The following is a 20,013-nucleotide window of genomic DNA, read 5'->3' on the forward strand; positions in this document are numbered from 1 at the left end:
TACAGCTGGTTTTGTGATTCCGGATTCTAAATGAATCAACCTTTAATCAACAGTACGAAGGGAAACTTCATGAGAAAGACTGGCTTCGTCTTCTAGTTGAATTTATTCATTAACTTTACTAAAATAGCAACACAATAATGTATTTTAGGCTACGTTTGTGAGTCCTTTATTATGCTTCGATATAACGTACAATTCGATACAACGTACAATTTTGAAAGTGAAATGTACGTTATATCGAAGTTACCCTGTATGTAATTGTAGAACATGTGGGAATTTAATTTTCTGAATTTTCCTTTTTTCCTTCAGAGTTTTCCGAAAATTTTCAATTGTCATGTTTGGTTGCAATATTTTTGGTTGAAATATGTGTAATATTTTTATGAGACCCCCTCTCCATTCCAGAGGAGGGAGTGTCATACCATTATAAAAACTTCTCTCATACCCAAAAACCCTCACATCACAAATTGGGCTTGATTAGTTCTCGAGTCATGCAGAAGTTTGTGTTCCATTTGTATGGCAGCCCCCTTAGAGAGGGGGGAGGAGTGTATTCACCATAGTGCCTCGTGCCTCGTAAAACCTTCACATGCCAAATGTGGCTCCATTTGCTTGATTAGTTTTCGAGTTATGCAGAAATTTGTGTTTCATTAGCATGGCAGCCCCCTTTAGAGAGGGGGGGGGTGGAGAGTCTAACCATCATAGTAACATTTCTTCTTCTTCTTCAATGGCACTAACGTTCCTAGAGGAACTTCACCGTCTCAACGTAGTATTACTTGCGTCATTTTTATTAGTACTTAGTTGAGATTTCTATGCCAAATAACACGCCTTGAATGCATTCTGAGTGGCAAGCTCTAGAATACGCGTGATCACAGTGCAAGTCGGAGGAAATTTCTTTGACGAAAAATTCCCCCGACCAGAACGGGAATTGAACCCGAACCCCCGGCATGTTAGTTATGACGCTAACCACTCGGCCACGGGAGCACATCATAGTAACATTTATTGCACCCTAAAACCTTAATATGCCTAATTTGGTTTTATTTGCTTGAATGATTCTCGAGTAATGCAGAAATTTGTGTTTAATTTGTATGGCAGCCCCCCTTAGAGAGGGGGAGGGGTATCATCAGACAGACAGACAGAAATCCATTTATATATATATATATATATATATATATATATATATATATATATATATATATATATATATATATATATATATATATATATATATATATATATATACGTTACACCACAACCGACCGACCAAGGCGCCCCAGAAGTCAAGACGTCAGCAAAAGCCCAGCCGAGACCCATAGCAACAGACAGAGGCGTCAAAGTTACACCGCGCGTGTAAACCAACATTTGCCGACGCCGCGGAAATCAATCGAACGACGCGAACAAAGGTTCGATCAGGTTCGAACCACCGACGGAAATAATGAGATCAGCAGATGTAGTCTATTTAAGCCTTGTAATACGATTATAGAATTTAGTCTTGAGCGTAGCCGAGTTGAATACGGGCATAAAGGTTTATGAACCGAATGTAAAGTGTTATAAACGAATAAAAAGGGTAATTAGAAATTAAATAAAAGTTTTTTTTAAACCGCGAGTTAAGTCACGGCATAATTGGCGCAGTCATTGGCCAAGTGGTACAACGAAGTGAGTAGTGTTTATAGAGCGGATATCTGGAAGCACCGCCACCAAGTTAAAGAGGAGAAGTTTACATCTACTGAAGAAACCAAACGAACAAGCGAGAGGACCCCCTGAGCGAAAATCAAGGACTCGCTGCCGTTAGGAAAACTAATCCCGCCACCTGGAACGAACGATCTACGAGGAAACCGATTCAACCTACCCAGACTCCAGGAGATGAAAGCAGTAATCTTCCTGTAAGTAAACACGAACAATTATCTAAACCTAACACAACAAAATACTAATTCAGAAGTGCGAGCCCCCACCAGTGGTAAGCGGACACTTGATATATCACAAAGTGAATAACTAATTCATTAACAAGTGAAGTGTAGAACAACACATTTTCTCGCGCGTATAAAGTACGTAAGATTTTTTTGAAAAAACAAATTTATTAAAATGGCCGAGCGGGAGCAAATGATTTCTCCGGAACTTCTGGCCCCGGAATTGGATGATCATGCACCAATTCCGCAACAAGAAATAACAATTCAAGGGTTACTCCAACACATAAGGAGCCTAACTCACAATCAGAACGAACTGATTGGGCAATTGAGAACACTTAAAGCAAAAGCGGAGGATCCGTTTATGCAGTTTAGAACTCCGGATCCTATTAAGAATTTACCAACATTCTCCGGAAACAAACGGGAAACAAACGCATGGCTTGAAGACGCCGAAAACACCCTGCATCTTTTTGAAAGATACAGAGATGATCCGGTCTACAGCCAATTGGTCAGAGCGGTAAAGAATAAAATCGTGGGAGAGGCCAAAGAAATTTTGATTGCTGCCGGCAACCCGAACAGTTGGGCAGAAATCAAAGAAATTATTCTAAATTCATACGGCGATAGGAGAGATTTGACATCTCATATCCAATCGTTGTTTTATATAAACCAAGGAAAAAAATCCATCACTGAATACTACAACCGAATCAAAACCATAGACACTGCTATTAAATCCACAGCAGCGACAATGGATGATTATAACAACTCTACAAGAGCAATAAATAATCTAGTGAGCCTTATGACTCTCACTAGATTCATAGATGGGCTCACAGAGGAATTGTCTATGCACGTGCGAAGCTACAGACCTAAAAGTCTGGAGGAAGCGTATGCAATCACCATACAATATGCCAACGCTGCATATAGGCAGAAGTTAAACCAAAAACCATCTGACACAAATAAAAATATCAGATCCAACAATAGTAACGGTTCACATAATTCGAAACCGTCTCCCAACCCCAATAGTAATGGCAATCACTTTAACGCGAAGCCATCCACCTCAAATTCTAACAATAACTTGCATAATCAAAAACCATACGGGTCTGCGAAATTCAAAGCTAGAGCTCCACCGCCAGATGACGATGTCTCGATGAGGACAGCGAAATCGCGGGCAGAGGTTAACAGCCACGAAACAGCAGAACACAGCAAAAATCATCAAACAGAACCTGACACTTCGGAACAGCTGGACGAATCCGTCCTCGATTCGGAAGATGACGATTATTTCGTCAACGATGAACTAAATTTTCACGTGGCCGAGGCGCTACAAAAAGAAAAATAATGAACGATAATAACTTTATTCCCTACATCACCATTGCAACATCCAAAGGCGAGATGAAATTTTTGATCGACACAGGAGCGAACAAAAATTACATATCACCCGAGCATGTAAACATAGAAAACTGCAAAACAGAACCGATTTCAAAAGTAACCAACATTAAGGGAACCTTTACAATCGATAAATCCGCTTCCTTCGACCCATTTCTTATAAATAAAAAACTGAAATTTTTCATTTTCAAATTTCATAAATTTTTCGATGGACTCATCGGATACGAGTCATTGAGAAATTTAAATGCTAAAATCGACGTCAGTAAAAATACATTGAGGATCGGGAGAAAAACTTTCGCAATGAAAAAGAGATTTCCCGAGAAACATAAAATCAATTTAAATGAACAAGAATATCAGTTCATAAAATTGAAAACCAAGAAAAATGGAGATTTTCTTATAGAGGAAGAAAAGCCTCACGGAAAATTTTCTATCTTGCCAGGCCTCTACAGAAGTGCTAATAACACAGCCTTTGTAGCAGTGCAAAATTATACAAAAAAATCGATGGAAATCAATTCGAACGAGATCAAGCTTTGCAATGACTTGGATACAGAGGTTGACCCATTCGAGCTGACAGAGCTACCGAAAAAGGTTGACTCTGAAAATTACACCATAAGAGACGATCATATGAATGAGGAGGAGAAATATACCCTCAGGAAATTGATCAGGAAATACAACGACGTTTTATATGTGGAAAGTGATAAGTTATCATTCACCCATAAAATTAAACATAAAATACGCACCGTGGACAGTATTCCGATACACTCCAAATCGTATAAGTACCCCTACGTGTACGAAAGCGAGGTGCAGGAGCAAGTTAAAAAGATGCTGAAAGACGGAATCATAAAAGAGTCAATCTCGCCTTACACGTCACCTGTGTGGGTGGTTCCTAAAAAGTCCGATGCATCTGGACGAAAAAAATTCCGTTTAGTGATCGATTACCGAAAACTAAACGAGAAAACAATTAATGACAAATACCCTATACCAGAAATTACGGATATTCTGGATAAATTAGGAAAGGCGAAATATTTTTCAACAATCGATTTAGTTTCTGGCTTCCACCAAATTCAATTAGCGGAGGAAGATACAGAAAAAACTGCTTTTTCCGTAAACGGTGGCAAATATGAGTTTACTCGTATGCCATTTGGCTTGAAGAATGCCCCAGCGACTTTTCAAAGAGTCATGGATTGCATTCTGAGAGATTTAGTAGGAGTATGTTGTTTCGTCTATATGGACGATATCATCATCTTCTCCAGCTCGCTTCAAGAGCACTTGAAAAATTTGTCGCAAGTCTTCGCAAAATTGAAAGAAGCAAGACTAAAAATTCAGCTGGACAAATGCGAGTTCTTTAGGAAAGAAACGCAATTTTTAGGTCATACAGTCTCTGAAGAGGGAGTACGACCAAACAGCGACAAAATTGATGCAATAAGGCAATGGCCAATACCTAAAAGCGAAAAAGAAGTGAGACAATTCCTAGGAATGCTTGGCTACTACAGGCGATTTATTAAGGATTTCGCAAAAATTGTAAAGCCGTTAACAGCACTTCTCCGAAAGGATATTGAATTCGAAATTACACCAGAAGTAGTAACATGCTTCGAAAAGTGTAAGCAACTTCTGACGATCGACCCGGTATTAATTTACCCTGATTTTAGCAAAGAATTTTCACTAACAACGGATGCGAGTGACCACGCTATTGGTGCAGTGTTGTCACAAGGGCCAGCAGGTAACGACCGACCCATCGCATACGCCTCACGTACTTTGAATAAAACGGAAGAACGATATTCCACTACCGAAAAGGAGTTTCTCGCGATAGTATGGGCAGTGAAACATTTCAGACCATACCTCTATGGTAGAAAGTTTAAAATGTTCACCGACCACCAACCACTAACATTTTCTTTCACGAACGCTAACCACAGAATAATTAGAGGAAAGCTGGCTTTAGAGGAATTCGATTACGAACTAATCTACAAACCGGGAAAACAAAACGTTGTCGCCGACGCGCTGTCGCGCGTAAACATAGAAAAACACCTGAACGCACACTCGCAATCATCGCTTTCCCTAAATGTTGAACCTTCTGAGCGAGGAAACGAACCTTCAGACGACGAAAGTGACGGAACGACAGTACACTCAGCGGATACGAGTGATGACTACTTTATTCGGTATACTGAGAGACCTATCAACGTTTTTCGGACACAAGTCATATTCAAAATAGGAAATGTAGAACTTGCAGCCTACGAACAAATTTTTCCAAAATATCACAGACACACAATAGTAAAAAGAACATACACCGAAGAAGACATAGTTGAAACGTTGAAACGGACCCTGAATCCGAAGGGTTTGAGTTGTATAAAAGTACCTATCTCATTAGCACAACTAGTGCAGGAGACGTATAAAAAACATTTTTCCTCAAATATTATTTACAAAGTATTTATTTCAGAGACCATGTTGGAGGACATCAGAATGGAAGTCGAGCAAGACGAGATCATAAGAAGAATTCACCAATACGGACACAGAGGAATCAAAGAAAACCGGAACCAGATTCTACAAACACACTTTTTCCCGCAACTCGATCGAAAGGTCAAAATTTATGTCGATTCCTGTGATATTTGCAAAAAAGCCAAATATGACAGAAATCCACCCAAACTAATTAGAAAAAGCACATTTGGACAGAAACCTTTCGACAGAGTCCACATTGACATTTTCTTCCTAAAAGGTCAAAAGTGGCTCACCATAGTTGATTCATTTTCAAAATTTGCAAACGCGATTCCATTAAGCACAAGAACAATAGTTGATATCAAAACCGCAATAACCGAACACATTCGAAATTTTGGAAGACCTCAAACTATAGTGAGTGACCAAGAGCCATCTTTCAGGTCCATAGACTTTATGGGATTCCTAAATGATCTCAATATAGAGATACACCTCGCAAGTGGATCCAATTCAAATGGTATCGTGGAACGTTTCCACTCCACTTTAATTGAAACCTTCCGCACAAACAAAGCAAAATTTAAAGATTTAACATTAAACGAGCAAGTAAATATCGCCATCGACATTTACAATAATAGTTTCCACTCAGTAATAAAAACCCAACCGCGAAATTTGATTTTTAATAACTCTGGATCTACGAATATGAAGAAATATCTGAAAAATCTAAAAACCTGCAATCTGCAGTTAAAATCGAACTAAATAGACGAAAAGATAAATACGAACAACAAAATATGAATAACGAAAAACCTGAAGATCTTCAACCAGGCGAAATTAAATACATAAAAAACTCTCAACGTTTAACAAAGGACAAAGATCCGTTTAAAATAACAACGATTAAACACAACAACGAACTAACATTTGAAGACGTCAATAATATTAAAATCCACAAAAATAGAATAAAGAAATAACCGATAAATCAATTATTTAACTCTCGTTGCAGATTTTCATGCATCGTCATAATAAATTGCACAAAACTTAAAGATCTATCTCACAACAATGGTATAATTGCCATAAAATTAAAACAAGTCAGGATTAGGATAGGATTCGAGAGAATTATCCAAAAGATTAATATCCACTCTATCGAACATAATATCAATTACATTGAAAAAATCGCAGGAAATATTAAAGTTATAGACCACTTAAGAAGTACTTTAGATTTCAAAATACAAAACTCAAAAGGTAAATTGATGAGCTTGTATTCCCACAGAAGTAAAAGAGCATTAGTAAACACATTAGGAACAGCAATAAAATTAATAGCAGGAAACCCTGATAATGACGATTTAGAAATTATAAACCATAGTTTGGGAACTTTAGAGAAACAGGAAAATTTACTATCGAAATCTATATCAAGACAAATAATCATTAACGAAAAAATACAAAACAAAATTAATAACATAACAGACGTACTCAAAAAGATCAATAAACAGATTGTGGAACAGAGGAACAATTCTTTGGTAACCAGAGCAGATTTGGAATATATCAACATGATTGTAAACCTTGACTCTATAATTCAGATTCTCGGAAATATTGAAGAACAAATCGAGTTTGCTAAACTCAACATTTTAAACAGAAATTTATTTTCATTTGAAGAGAAGAAGTACATTTTCAACAGACTCAATGCTCAAAAGCTAAAGCTAGACTATTTAGATCAAATATTCCAGTACAGCTCAGGAAGCGTTATTGTAAGCCAAGGTGAAATTATAATACTGGTGAAAATACCCATCCTCGGGGACAACGAGTTCGACCTGATCAACATTCAGACGCTCAACATAAACAGTACACGAATCAGCACAGACGTAAAACTGGTGGCAAAGCACGGAGACATCATTTACAGACAAAGCGAACTTTGCGACATTTGCGAAGCTACAACCCTTCTCGAAGATGATTGCATCTATAACCTTCTGAATCACCAAACACCAAAATGTATCATAAAACCCGTCAGACAACCCATCCGTGTCGAAGAAATTAAGAAAGGAGTCATACTTGTTGACACAAACAAAAATGTATTGATCTCTGATTCATGCAACAATTCCAGACTGATCAACACCCCGACAATCATCGAAACAAACAACTGTACAATCAAAGTGATGAACATCACCTTCAATAACCAAGTAACTTTTGGAAATAGTGAAGAATACCTTCTCCCAATATACGGAAATAAGTTGATACAATTAAACTATACAGAGGAGAATAATGAAATCAACCACCTCAAATTGGAAAACCTTAACAGTCTGCAGGACATAAAGTTAGACCTGCATCGTTCAAAAAGGACAACAACCATCGGAGGAGGAGTCCTCCTCATGCTAATCATTATCTGTTCTTTTACCATTTATATCATCGACAGAAGATTCAAAGCGAAGGAAAGAGCAACTCTGGAAATTCGAAGCCATGTTGGAACCACCACGGAACTTAAACAAACCATTGGAAAAGGAGAATTTGGACCATTACCGAGTCTCGTCCTTTTCGAAAGATCGTCCGAGGACGGACGAGAATCTAAGGGGGGAGGCGTTACACCACAACCGACCGACCAAGGCGCCCCAGAAGTCAAGACGTCAGCAAAAGCCCAGCCGAGACCCATAGCAACAGACAGAGGCGTCAAAGTTACACCGCGCGTGTAAACCAACATTTGCCGACGCCGCGGAAATCAATCGAACGACGCGAACAAAGGTTCGATCAGGTTCGAACCACCGACGGAAATAATGAGATCAGCAGATGTAGTCTATTTAAGCCTTGTAATACGATTATAGAATTTAGTCTTGAGCGTAGCCGAGTTGAATACGGGCATAAAGGTTTATGAACCGAATGTAAAGTGTTATAAACGAATAAAAAGGGTAATTAGAAATTAAATAAAAGTTTTTTTTAAACCGCGAGTTAAGTCACGGCATAATTTATATATATATATATATATATATATATATATATATATATATATATATATATATATATATATATATATATATATATATATATATATATATATATATATAATACATTGGAAAATGGAAAACATTCTAAGATCAGAACGAGAATCGAGAACTAATTTGGTACGGAGATGTTAGTTTTCATTTATAATTTCTATTTGGAAGGCATTCTGCCAGAAAACCCATTATAACTCATTTCACCTCTCCTGGCGAATGTCTTCATGAGCGACTTTGAGGTTGAAAATTGAGCTTGAGCTTGAGTAGACTGTACACTTCGTAGTTGCTCTCCGTGATTGACCTGAACCAGCGAAATTGCACAAAGAACACACTGAATGACGCTTGGACGACATTGTGGTTGAAATTGAAAAAAAAAACTTTTCTCTCGAAATTGGAGACACGCTCGACATGCTGAATTCTTGCCACGATTCGATCACATTTATTTGTGAAAAGAAGGTGGATGGGAAATTCCTTTGCCTTTCCTGGACTTGGAGATTACCAGGAAAGAAGACAATACCCTGAAATTTGGAATCTACCACAAACCAACTCGCATTGACCATTTTATAACGAGCGATTCCAACCATTTTGGTGCGCAAAAACAAGCCGCCTTTCATTCCATTGCAAATCGCCTTTACAATGTTCCCATGGAAGAAGAAGAGTTAGCAAAAGAAAAAGAGAATATTTACCAAGCGGCCACAGTATATGGTTACGGGAAGGAATTTGTGGAAAGGATTCTTCGAAAACACAAAACGCAAAAAATACACACAAGACATCACAACACTGCAACCGGAGATAGACGACATAAAGAGAATTACTCTACCATTCTAAAATAACGAATCCGATTAAAAACACACTTAAAAGATAAGCACTACACATAGTGTATAAAAGCGAAAATACTCTTCGTGATTTTCTATGTAACCTGAAGGACTAGATTCCCACCGATGAGCAATCTGGGATTTATGAAATACCGTGCCGAGATTGCCTTGCTGTATACATCGGGCGAACTCGCGGAAAAGTTAAGGTACGCATAAGGAACAGTAGTAAATAACAGCAACACACCACAAGCCTCGAACACAACATCGATAAGACGAAAGCAATGCGTCCGAAAGTCAACACAACTTAACGCATGGGAATCAATGTTCATCAGCAACTCCCAGAAGCCGCTGATGAATGAAGATGATCCTCCCATCACATCGTCTTTGTTCAACTTGACGGAGCTGAGAATTCAGTAACTTACTCTTCAATCTTCGGACGACTACATAATACGTACGAAGACAACGGAGTAATCAGTCAGACATTGTCCAGTAGATGAGTAGCTTCGCGCCCGAAACTGGTCGACAATTAGGGTGGGTTTAGACTAGTGATATATTCTTGTGCAGAAATATGACGAGATTTATAGAAATCGCATCAACCATTTACACCAGCGTGAACTTCTATAATGAATATATTCATATTTTCGGTGAATTTATTCACCTGAAGTAGACCTGCGTCCAACTTTAGAACCATTGAGAAATTCACAAGCGTTTACATATGCTGAATTTATTCAAGTTATATATACCACGAATAAGTGTATCATATTTATTCTCACCCGTTTACACCTATTTTCACGTGATTTTTTTGACGTAGGACTACGTCTAACCGGAAGATATAGGGGGTGAAATGGAAATCTAGGCACTGAACAAGTAGGAAAAAATGCAAGATTTGGAACGCTTATAACTCGAGCATTTCTCAATAGATCGCAAAGGTTTTTGCATCAATTGATAGGAAATATATCTACGCATCTATCATAATGAATAACATTTCATTTTTCTTGAGATAAATAATTGAATAATTGTGAAATATCAAGCATTGTCAAAATGCACTATGTGCCCATTTTTGATTGGTCCATTTTGTGCTCCTCAAATCGTACCAACCAAAGCGGGCAACTAGAGCAGCAGCGAAATAGAATGAAGCACGATTGGAAAGGAAAAAGAAAAAGAAATGAACGAAACATTGGTCGCAGTCTCACACATGCGTAATTCTCGAGCCAGCCAGTCAGCATAAAAATCCCCGCTCCGCTGCCGTAACGATCACATTCTTTGTGTGGACACCGACTGGACAACATCGTTGCTGGACGAGCTGGACGGCGAGGGATCGAGTGCCTTTCTCAAGGCAAGAGAGCGGAGGTAGTAGCGCTGGAGTAGAGTAGTAGAGTAGAGTAGAGTTTTCAAAGGGCCTTTCTCAAGGCTAGAGACGAATGAACTGCAAAAGTTTAAAGTCTCTATAATACAAGACCTTCCTTCCTTCCGTAACGATCATTCTCATCGAAACCGTAGACCACATCGTTTCGCATCACATCAGATCAACAAACCAACACAAGCAGCCATGTCTGGACATGGTAAAGGAGGAAAAGTGAAGGGAAAGGCAAAATCCCGCTCGAACCGTGTTGATCCCCGCAAGGGTAGCTAGGCCGAGCGCGTTAGTACCAGTGCACCAGTCCACCTAGCCGGCGTTATATAGTTTCGGCCACCGAAGTGATCGAGTTAGCTGGCAAAGCTGCTCGCGACGATAAGAAAACCCGCATTCGGAACAGAACACATTCGGTTCGGTGGACATCAAGACAACAGACAGTTGCAGCGAGTGGCGAGTGGCAAACGCAATCGCAAAACGGCATCAGGTAGCAGAAGAAAAAAGTTCTTTATACACACTGCTTTGGTGGCAAATCCAGAACAAGGAGGCATCGAGGGCATTCGAAATGTTTTTTTTTTTCAAAATCACGAGTACTAAGTTTTCTAAATTGGAACCATTCCATAAAACAAGGCGCTTTTCAGGGCCATTAAACCTTCCAAAAAAGAGTTTACGAAATACAGTTCAATGCTTTCTAAAACAATATCCAAAATAATAATAAAACACAAATTGATTTTTTCATGATTTGTTTGCCAGGATATGATGAGTATGTGAATTTGGCAGTTGTTCTGAGCTTATTGATTTTCACCAATTTTTAAATTGCTTCTAGATTGAAAGTACAGTAATTTACACTTATCTCGACATTTAGCTAATTGAACGGACCTGTAATGCGACATATTTAGTTGGACATTTTTTTAAACATAGAGGTCGTGGTCCAAATTATGACCCCACATTGAAAGTCGACACTGTACCACTGTCATCGCAAATGTTTAATTACAGGTTAAAATTACCTCCAATCCGATACTGAGTGGTGGTAATGCGACGTGCCATTGAATGTAATTTACTGTAAAATATGTCACAAGCTGAATGGGAAGAAATTTTCCAACTGTGAAAGCTGTGGCGAGTGGCAAATGCAATCGCTAAACAGAAAGGTTTAGCCGAACAAGATGGGGATATCGAGTGATAACAAAACAATAAACTCTTTAGATTGAAGATAATTTTGTGATCCTGAAAAGGACCCTTTTTAGCCTGCATGTGAATCCAACGAGCGAACAAATCGTAATGAATGTATTTTTTTGCCATCGCTCCCTTTTAACGCTCATTCGTTCGTCTCGTTGGACTCGCCCCTCTGGCTGAGTCTGCCGATTTGTCTGTATCCTGTGAGTGTGTACCGCTAGAGTATAAAACACGCGGACCTCAAAAAAATATCTTATTTTCTTTCAAACCGTAAACCCGTGTGGTTGTACGGCATCGGCATCGTGGACGTAACAAAGGACAAGTTAAGGGAAAGGCAAAGTCTCACTCGAACCGTGCAGGTCTCCAGTTCCCTGTTGGTCGCATTCACTGATTGCTCCGCAAGGGTAACTAGGCCGAACGGATTGGTGCCGGAGCACCAGTATACCTAACAACGATTATAGAGTTTCGGCCGTCGGAGTGCTCGAGTTGGCTTGCAAAGCTGCTCACGACAATCAGAAAACCCGCATCAAGAACAGAGCAGCTTCGGTTCGGCGCTCATCAAGGCAACAATTAGTTTCAGTGAGTAGCAAAGTGTTTCTCCGGCACGTCGCATTAAATGTAATTTACTGAACAACATGTCACAAGCTGGATGGGAATTTTCCAACTGTGAAAGCTGTGGCGAGTGGAAAACGCAATAGCTAAACAGGAAGGTTTAACCGAACAAGATGGGAATATCGAGTGATAACAAAAACACAACACCAAAGGTTCTTTTCAGAACCATCAACATATTCATAAAGAGTAAACAGTAAACTAATACATTTTTCAGGTAGATAGGTAGGTATTCACGTAGGAGAAGAAAATAAAACAATATATTTAAAATATATATTTAACAAAAGCTGTCCCCTTTGTATAGTCCTACGTCACTCCGGTTATGTCCCCGACATTACCCACCCGTCTTTTTTTTTCCTTTATTATAGTGATTTTCAACACATTTCGGCTGGTTCGTCACTTTTACTTCCGTTTTTGGAAGAATGTCGAGAGTGAGAATTGAAATCGTGATCTCTGCGTGAGAGGTATGGATGTTACCACTACGCCAGATCGCCTCCATTTCACGTGAATAAATCCATCTATAGATCTCCCTAGTGTAAACCCGCCATTAGGTAAATTTTAAGCCGTTTAAAATAGTAAGAACAATAATTTTTTTTGTTTTGTCTCGCGTCGCGTCTTAGTGATTTCCATTATTATCTTGGATACTTCACTAACTAGTATAACATAGTTCAATGACGTACCGTTCATTTCGTTTTCACCGTGAAGTGTGTACGAGAATAAGGCCTATTATTATACTTTTTTAAGACTGTCACATTGTGGCATCTACTCCCCTTGCTTGATAAAATTGTCAGATGATATGGGAAGTACTGAAGACCGACTTCTTTATTTATGTGATATCGTTCAAATAATATCGATCACAACATATCATTGAAAAGAGATCTTTCAAAATTTATCTTTAAGGTCGTATTTTCAAGAAATATTACAACATATTCACATTTAAATTGTTTGCTGACATACAATCCAGATTGCAAATATTTCAAGGATACTTTAGGCCAAAGAAAATTTTTAATTTTTCAACTAATATTATCTTATATACTAAGTGCTTAACAAATCACCTGCGTTTGTTTAAAATTACATTACTAGAAAATTTTGCTAGAATTTCTACATATTGTAGGGATAGAATAATCTCGATATTTTGTGATGAAATGTTTTATACAGTTTCGTGAAGGCAGCTTACACCGAAACCGTAGAGGACGAAATTTCCGGCACTTCCGTGTATGGTTTGTGATTTTGATATACGATTTGATTGATAGTTTTAGGAACCTTCTGTTGAGCATCGTTGGCAAGAGCCTCGAACACCCATCCACCTTGACCATCAAATTCCAGGATATGAGTGTGGAATTTCCTGCAATAACAAAATAGTTAATCATCAAAAATAATACTTTTTTTCATGCTAGAGGTGCTGCTTACCACAAGGTTGGTCTGTGGGTGATTGTCAAGAGGGTTATTCCCATGGACTTGGCTTTCTCGTAAATGGAGCTCTCGACGTCAATCGAGACGGCGCTGGTGCATTCATCTAGTAGAGCGTATTGTGGTCTGTTGAATGAAAATAATTTCAATTTGAGCATTGGCTTGTGATACAATATTTTTTCAGTTAAACTCATTATGTTATATAAAACAACACGAGTGTAACAAAGATTCTCTTTTTTATTTATTTATTAAGATTTTATTTTTTATTAAATCGTCAATACGTTGCTGTACAAAATGTGGTTTCCTGCGCTTGCCGACAGATATTGTTGTCAGTTGTCTGCTTCACGTAGGTTATCTGCTGTTAGCGGATTAGTCTCGAGCTCCGTGTAGCTACTTTTCTTTGGCAAATCACAGCGCACGAACTGTAGCCTGAACAGCGTTTTCCAACGAATGTAATCAGTTGGCGGTAAAATGTAGTGCCTTGATTCATTATGAATGGGTGGTTTTGGACGAAGTTCTTCTTGTGTGGATACCAAACGATGAAAATTCTTCACTCGTTTCCGCTTCTTGGCTTCATCCCTGTCTTCGTGCCAGCGGGGACTCTAAATACACCCAAAATTGATTTTTAGCTAAACTGACCAGACGTTCAACAAAATGTCCCGCGTAAGATTACGTCCCGCGAAACGACCCGCATTTGGCAAAAGAAACGAAAATGTCCCGCGATATCAATATATTTCAATATTACAATTGTTGATTTTATTAAATGGATGTTCATCCATTTTATTTGGCAGACTGTTCAAGAGATCTTCCAATGCATCCAAAGATTAATACGTTGAGCTGGTTTCGTCGCACCGACAGTGGACTTTTTGTTTAGAGTGTCAAATGGAAACGACAGCAACAAAATTAGAAAATGTTTATTATAAAAGTTGCCTATTGATCCGCAGGGACCAACGTGAGTCAGACGAAAAGTTCATCTTTGGTCCCCTAGCTCGGTCAGGGCTTAACGTGTTAAATAAGCCGGAATAACTAGTGAATACAGGACAGGAAGAGACAGGGTTGTTTGATGAAGTATCGTAAATGAAACGCCTGGCGGCCTTGCGGAAGTTGGCCGGAACCTCAACTATGGCCGATGAGAAGATGTATGTCAGCGCGTTCTTTTACCTTTTCGCGGCTTTGGTGGCCGGCTGTCTCTCCATTTTGGCCATTCGCCCAAAAGTATTCTATCTGTCGCAGCTGGTCCATCCTCCAGTGATCTTTTGGCATAATGGGCTGATTCCCGGTTCGACCACATCACCTTCGCAACTTCCGGCAAGCACTTCGTACTGTATATCTCCCAGTTTACCATATGACTCGATAGAAGAGCGGCTTGGACATTCCCTTCTCGTTTGTCAGAGAATGACCTTCTCGGAGAACTTGATGTGGGTGATATATTCGTCGCCATCACTTATCTGGGGAACGTGAAGTATCCGGTCCCTTGCATTCGTTGAATTCTAGCATCAAGTACGTTTTGTATTTCATTATAAGTACGAAAAGAAGTTTTTCATTTCTTTAACCGGAAAGAAGTTCTTCACCGGTACCTCAAGCTACTCCTTCTTGATTATTGCCTGCTCAGATACGGTCGGTCTTGTCTGACGCTTCTGCATAAAAATGTCCATTTTGACCAGATTCTCCTTCATCATTTGATCGGTTGCTTCGATCTCCCGGCTTAAGGAGCTGCAGAGAGAGGATATTGTAAATACCAGATTGGCTATATCTGGCGGACACAAAGTGCCTCAGAATGTCCAACTCCTTCGCGGTGGGGTGGAGCTGGTAGTAAGGAAAACTCATCAAGTTGCTTGACAGTGCTGATGTTGCGAATCAACAGCCTTGAATCATTTTTGTTGTAGGCTTAATAAACCTAACATTTAAGAAAATTTGCTCCATTAAATTATCTTTTGTATTTTTTTTTCATCGCCATCCGAAATTAGTCCATTTTTTTAATGCATACGTTAACCCTAAAATCGATGAAAAATGGATTCGAATTTTCGGGCATTCCATTCGAAAATTGGAAGAAAATTGTAGAATTTGAATCGTGCTTGCCAGACCTAAATGCTCTGACCGAGTGAGAGATTTTCAGGCGTAAACAAAACTAAACCACCGAAAAATTACAACTGAGTGATTACAGGTCAGGTTTAATTGCTAGGACACATGTTAGAGTTTCACGAATAAATGAGACTCTTTAAACTATGGTTTCCGTTCACATAACGTATATACAGAACGTTTTGTTTTTTGTGTCCCGCGTTAGACCTCTGACCATCTGGTCACTTTATTTTTAGCTCATGTTTTGTCATCCCGATTTATTACATTAAATGAGCGTAAAGATAACAGAAAATACCATGACTCTCAAATACAGGTAAATATTTGTATAATATATATGGTACGGCAATATAAGATTAATACAAGCGAGCGAAACAAGAGACACGTTTCAAATAAGCACGCATCACTTCGCCACATATGTACACAGCCCAGACCGAGATGGATACAGATCTCCTTCATGCTGGAAAGTGTTTTCTAAGAGTAAAATTAGAAAACACTTTCCAACTTCAATTTGTAATGAGATGTAATATTACCACACTTCTGCGTAACAGCATTATTAGCTATGTGGATAGCGTGGTCTTGTAAAATAGTATATCATTCCAGTCGGCCTTGGTTCGATCCCCGTTAACGCCGTTTGAATGTCTTTTTTGTGTGCAATCCCTAAAAAGATGAAAAAAAGAAAGAGATGTCTGATTCCATACATACAAACATTTTAAAGTGTTGGGGGATAGATGGCATTATTTGCCTATTTGACGCTGCAAGGCAGGGAAAAACATGTTCTCTGCCGAAAATGAAATGCTTTCTGACAACGCTAGTTTGGGTGTAGAGCTGTGCACGATGGTCCTCCGGCCAGGCAAGGGGTTGGTGCAGGCCCTGCGAGCCATCCGTAAAAATGAAACGCACAGGAGAATTCACAAAGAAATTTGAGACAGGACAATCGGACTAGACCCACGCAAAGAACACGGACTAGAGATTGGAAACGCGGTACATGGTACTGCAAGTTTCTCAACTCTATTGCGAGTACCCGAAATCTTTCGGAAATATTGAGAATCCGCAATTTCAACATCGTAGCGCTGCAGGAGATGTGCTGGAAAGGTTCGATGGTGCGATCGTTCCAAGGTGTTTATACTATCTACCAGAGCTGCGGCAACATACACGAGCTGTGTGTAGCTTTCATCGTGATGGGGGAGATGCAGAAACGGGTGATTGGATAGTGACCGATCAACGAGAGAATGTGCCGACTGAGGATGCGAGGCTACTTCTTCAACACCAGCATTATCAACGTCCATGGCCCCATCTAGTCTGTACTGATGCACATCCAGGAGAGGCAAGTGGAAATTGGCATTTAGAGCTCGACTGTTATTCTGTATACTGTATACTGTCTTCGACAAAGTTGTTACGTATGATAGAGCGCTCATTTTTATGTTATCAAAATAGGGTGACTAAATAATTGTCGATGAAATAAAAAATATAACTTTCTTATCTTTATAGATAGGGATAAATATAGTTGTTGTAGCTCCAGTTATTTGAAACATCTTTGTAGAACATAGTTTTTTTCTATCTCTTGAATTAACCGATATAGCGCTTTTTTCTATATTCAAACTGTCTTCGAAAGACTTTTAGAACTTACTAATACAAATATTTTGCGATGCAAAACTTATCAATATCTCAACTTTACTCAAAGTTATTGATATTTCTTCCCAAAAAAAAGCTCTTTTCATTTGTTTGTCATTCTTTCTGGGGCAAACATGAAAAAGAACAAATTTCACTCTATATAATATGTGATTTTCAAAACAATGTTATTTTTGTGTTTGAGTAAATTAAAATTGCAATCATGAGTTTTTGGGTGAAAACTCATCAATAACTTTGAGCAGGATTGAGATATTGACATATTCTGCATTGCAAAATGTTGGTATTGATAAGCTCTAAAAGTCGTTAGAGACAATTTTGATGTAGAATTTTTTTCATGGTTACCTTAATGCAATATAGATGGAAAGCGCCAAAAATAACTTTTGTTGGAGATATTTATTCATTAGACAAAAACTATCATCGACGAAGTTGTTACAAGTTGCTCATTTTTATGTTATCAAGAATAGGGTGGCCAAAACTGTCGATGAAATGAAAAATCTAATCAACTAACTTTATAGATAAAGATAAACATAGTTGGACAATGCCAGTTATATTAAACAACTTTGTAGGACAAAACTTTTTTCTATCTTTTAATATAATCGATTTAGTGATTTTTTCTAAGTTGCATTAGAGTGACTATGAAAAAACGGGTTGTTTTGCTTTAACTTTTATATTTCAAATTCAACAAAACTATCTCCGCACGACTTTTAGAGCTTATCAAGACCATCATTTGCGATGCGGAACATGTCAATATCTTGATACTGCTGAAAGTCCTTGATGGTTTTTTACTCAAAATAACAAAGTTTGGAAAACACACACCATGTAAAGTAGAGTGAAATATGTCCTTTCAAATGCCGTTATTAAACTTTGTCTATGTCTGGCCCCGAAAAAATGACAAGCATTTGGAGAAAGCGTATTTTTCATGAATAAATATCGATAATCTTGAGTTAAGTTGAGATATTGACAAGTTCTGCATGGAAAAATATTTGTATTAGTAAGCTCTAAAAGTCTTCCGAAGACAGTTTGCATGTAGAATTTGAAACATAAAAGTTAGAGCAAAAAACAGTTTTTTTTCATGGTGACCCTAACGCAATTAAATCAAGAGATAGAAAAAAAACTTTGTTCTACAAACATGTCTTAAATAACTGCGACCACAATATTTTCGAGTTTTGCTTATCTCTATATATAAAGATAATAAAGTTATATTTTGACGTAGGACTACGTCTTTCATTTCTGTACAGGGGTGTAAGTTTAAAGTTTCGAAAACGAGAGAGTGACGCTGGATTGCGAGGTTTTGAACGTTAATACCTCTTTACCGGCTGAATGGACTGGTATAATAATCACTTCATCCGAAAGATAAAATGTCAACGAGTCATATGATTGTCACTTATTGGCCCAAAAAATCGTTTCAATAGCTTAAAAATTGATTTCAAAGCAAGCTACTGAAATCATAACAATCTAGCTCATTGATGATGATTGGTGATCGCAATGTGTTCCCGAACACGGACGCAAAATCTAGGCACCTGGAGAAACCGTCATAGCGAATACATGCAAGCTGTGATTTCTTTTGCTCGCTTGCATTAGCGTTTGGGAAACCATAGCGGACACATGCAAGGCGTAAGTACTTTTACTCGCATCAATTTCTGTTCTGCTTTCGCATGGAACAGTCGTGAAAAATTGTTTGCGTGTGAATGTGTCCGAGCGAAGGAATATTCGCACCCATTTACGCATTCGACTTGGTGTTCCCGTGATGCAATCCAATAGCATCAGTTTCTGTTCTGTTTCCGCATGGAACAGTCATGAAAAATTTTAAAACGATAAACATCACGATAAAAACGAAATGAATTTTATGCAAGGTTATATAGACTTTATTTCGTCTTCACCGTGAAATGGCGCCCTCAGTTTTCACGATTTCAGCCGCTTGGCTGGGCTCAAAGGATGTCTATACAATGTACTGAATTTTATATTTATTGACGTCCATTTTTAACACTCTGTAACGTTGTAAATGAATCAAATAAAAGCAGCAAAAGCTACTGCTAGCTAAAAATTAATGGATATTGACTGGAAAAAAGCTTGTCTTAGTCTTTTACGGGGTTACAGAGAGTCAGATCCAATAATTTCTTCAAAATCAATCATTTAAAATATAATGGATTAAAAAATAGAAACGCTTACTTGTGATAAAAAAGTCTAGCCATAGCCATCCTTTGTTTTTCACCACCAGAGAGAGTATCTTTCCAGTCTCGAATTTCATCAAAGCTGTCTCTAAAATG

The 20,013-nt window shown here is 38.4% G+C and overlaps 1 protein-coding gene across 7 annotated transcripts in view; it reads right to left on the minus strand.

The window, feature by feature from the left end:
- Nucleotides 1-13,490: 13,490 nt before the first annotated feature.
- LOC129762664 (ATP-binding cassette sub-family D member 1) overlaps nt 13,491-20,013 on the minus strand; it is a 51,908-nt gene continuing 45,385 nt past the window's right edge. For all 7 annotated transcript variants that reach the window (XM_055761141.1, XM_055761137.1, XM_055761142.1 and 4 more), the window contains 3 exons: nt 19,916-20,005; nt 14,039-14,164; nt 13,491-13,973 (listed from right to left, as the gene is read on the minus strand). In XM_055761141.1, coding sequence (XP_055617116.1) covers nt 13,802-13,973; nt 14,039-14,164; nt 19,916-20,005 — 388 coding nt within the window. In that variant the 3' untranslated portion in view covers nt 13,491-13,801. The remainder of the gene's footprint in view (nt 13,974-14,038; nt 14,165-19,915; nt 20,006-20,013) is intronic.

This window comes from Toxorhynchites rutilus, chromosome 1, assembly GCF_029784135.1.
Source record: "Toxorhynchites rutilus septentrionalis strain SRP chromosome 1, ASM2978413v1, whole genome shotgun sequence".
In the NCBI taxonomy this organism is placed as follows: domain Eukaryota; kingdom Metazoa; phylum Arthropoda; class Insecta; order Diptera; family Culicidae; genus Toxorhynchites; species Toxorhynchites rutilus.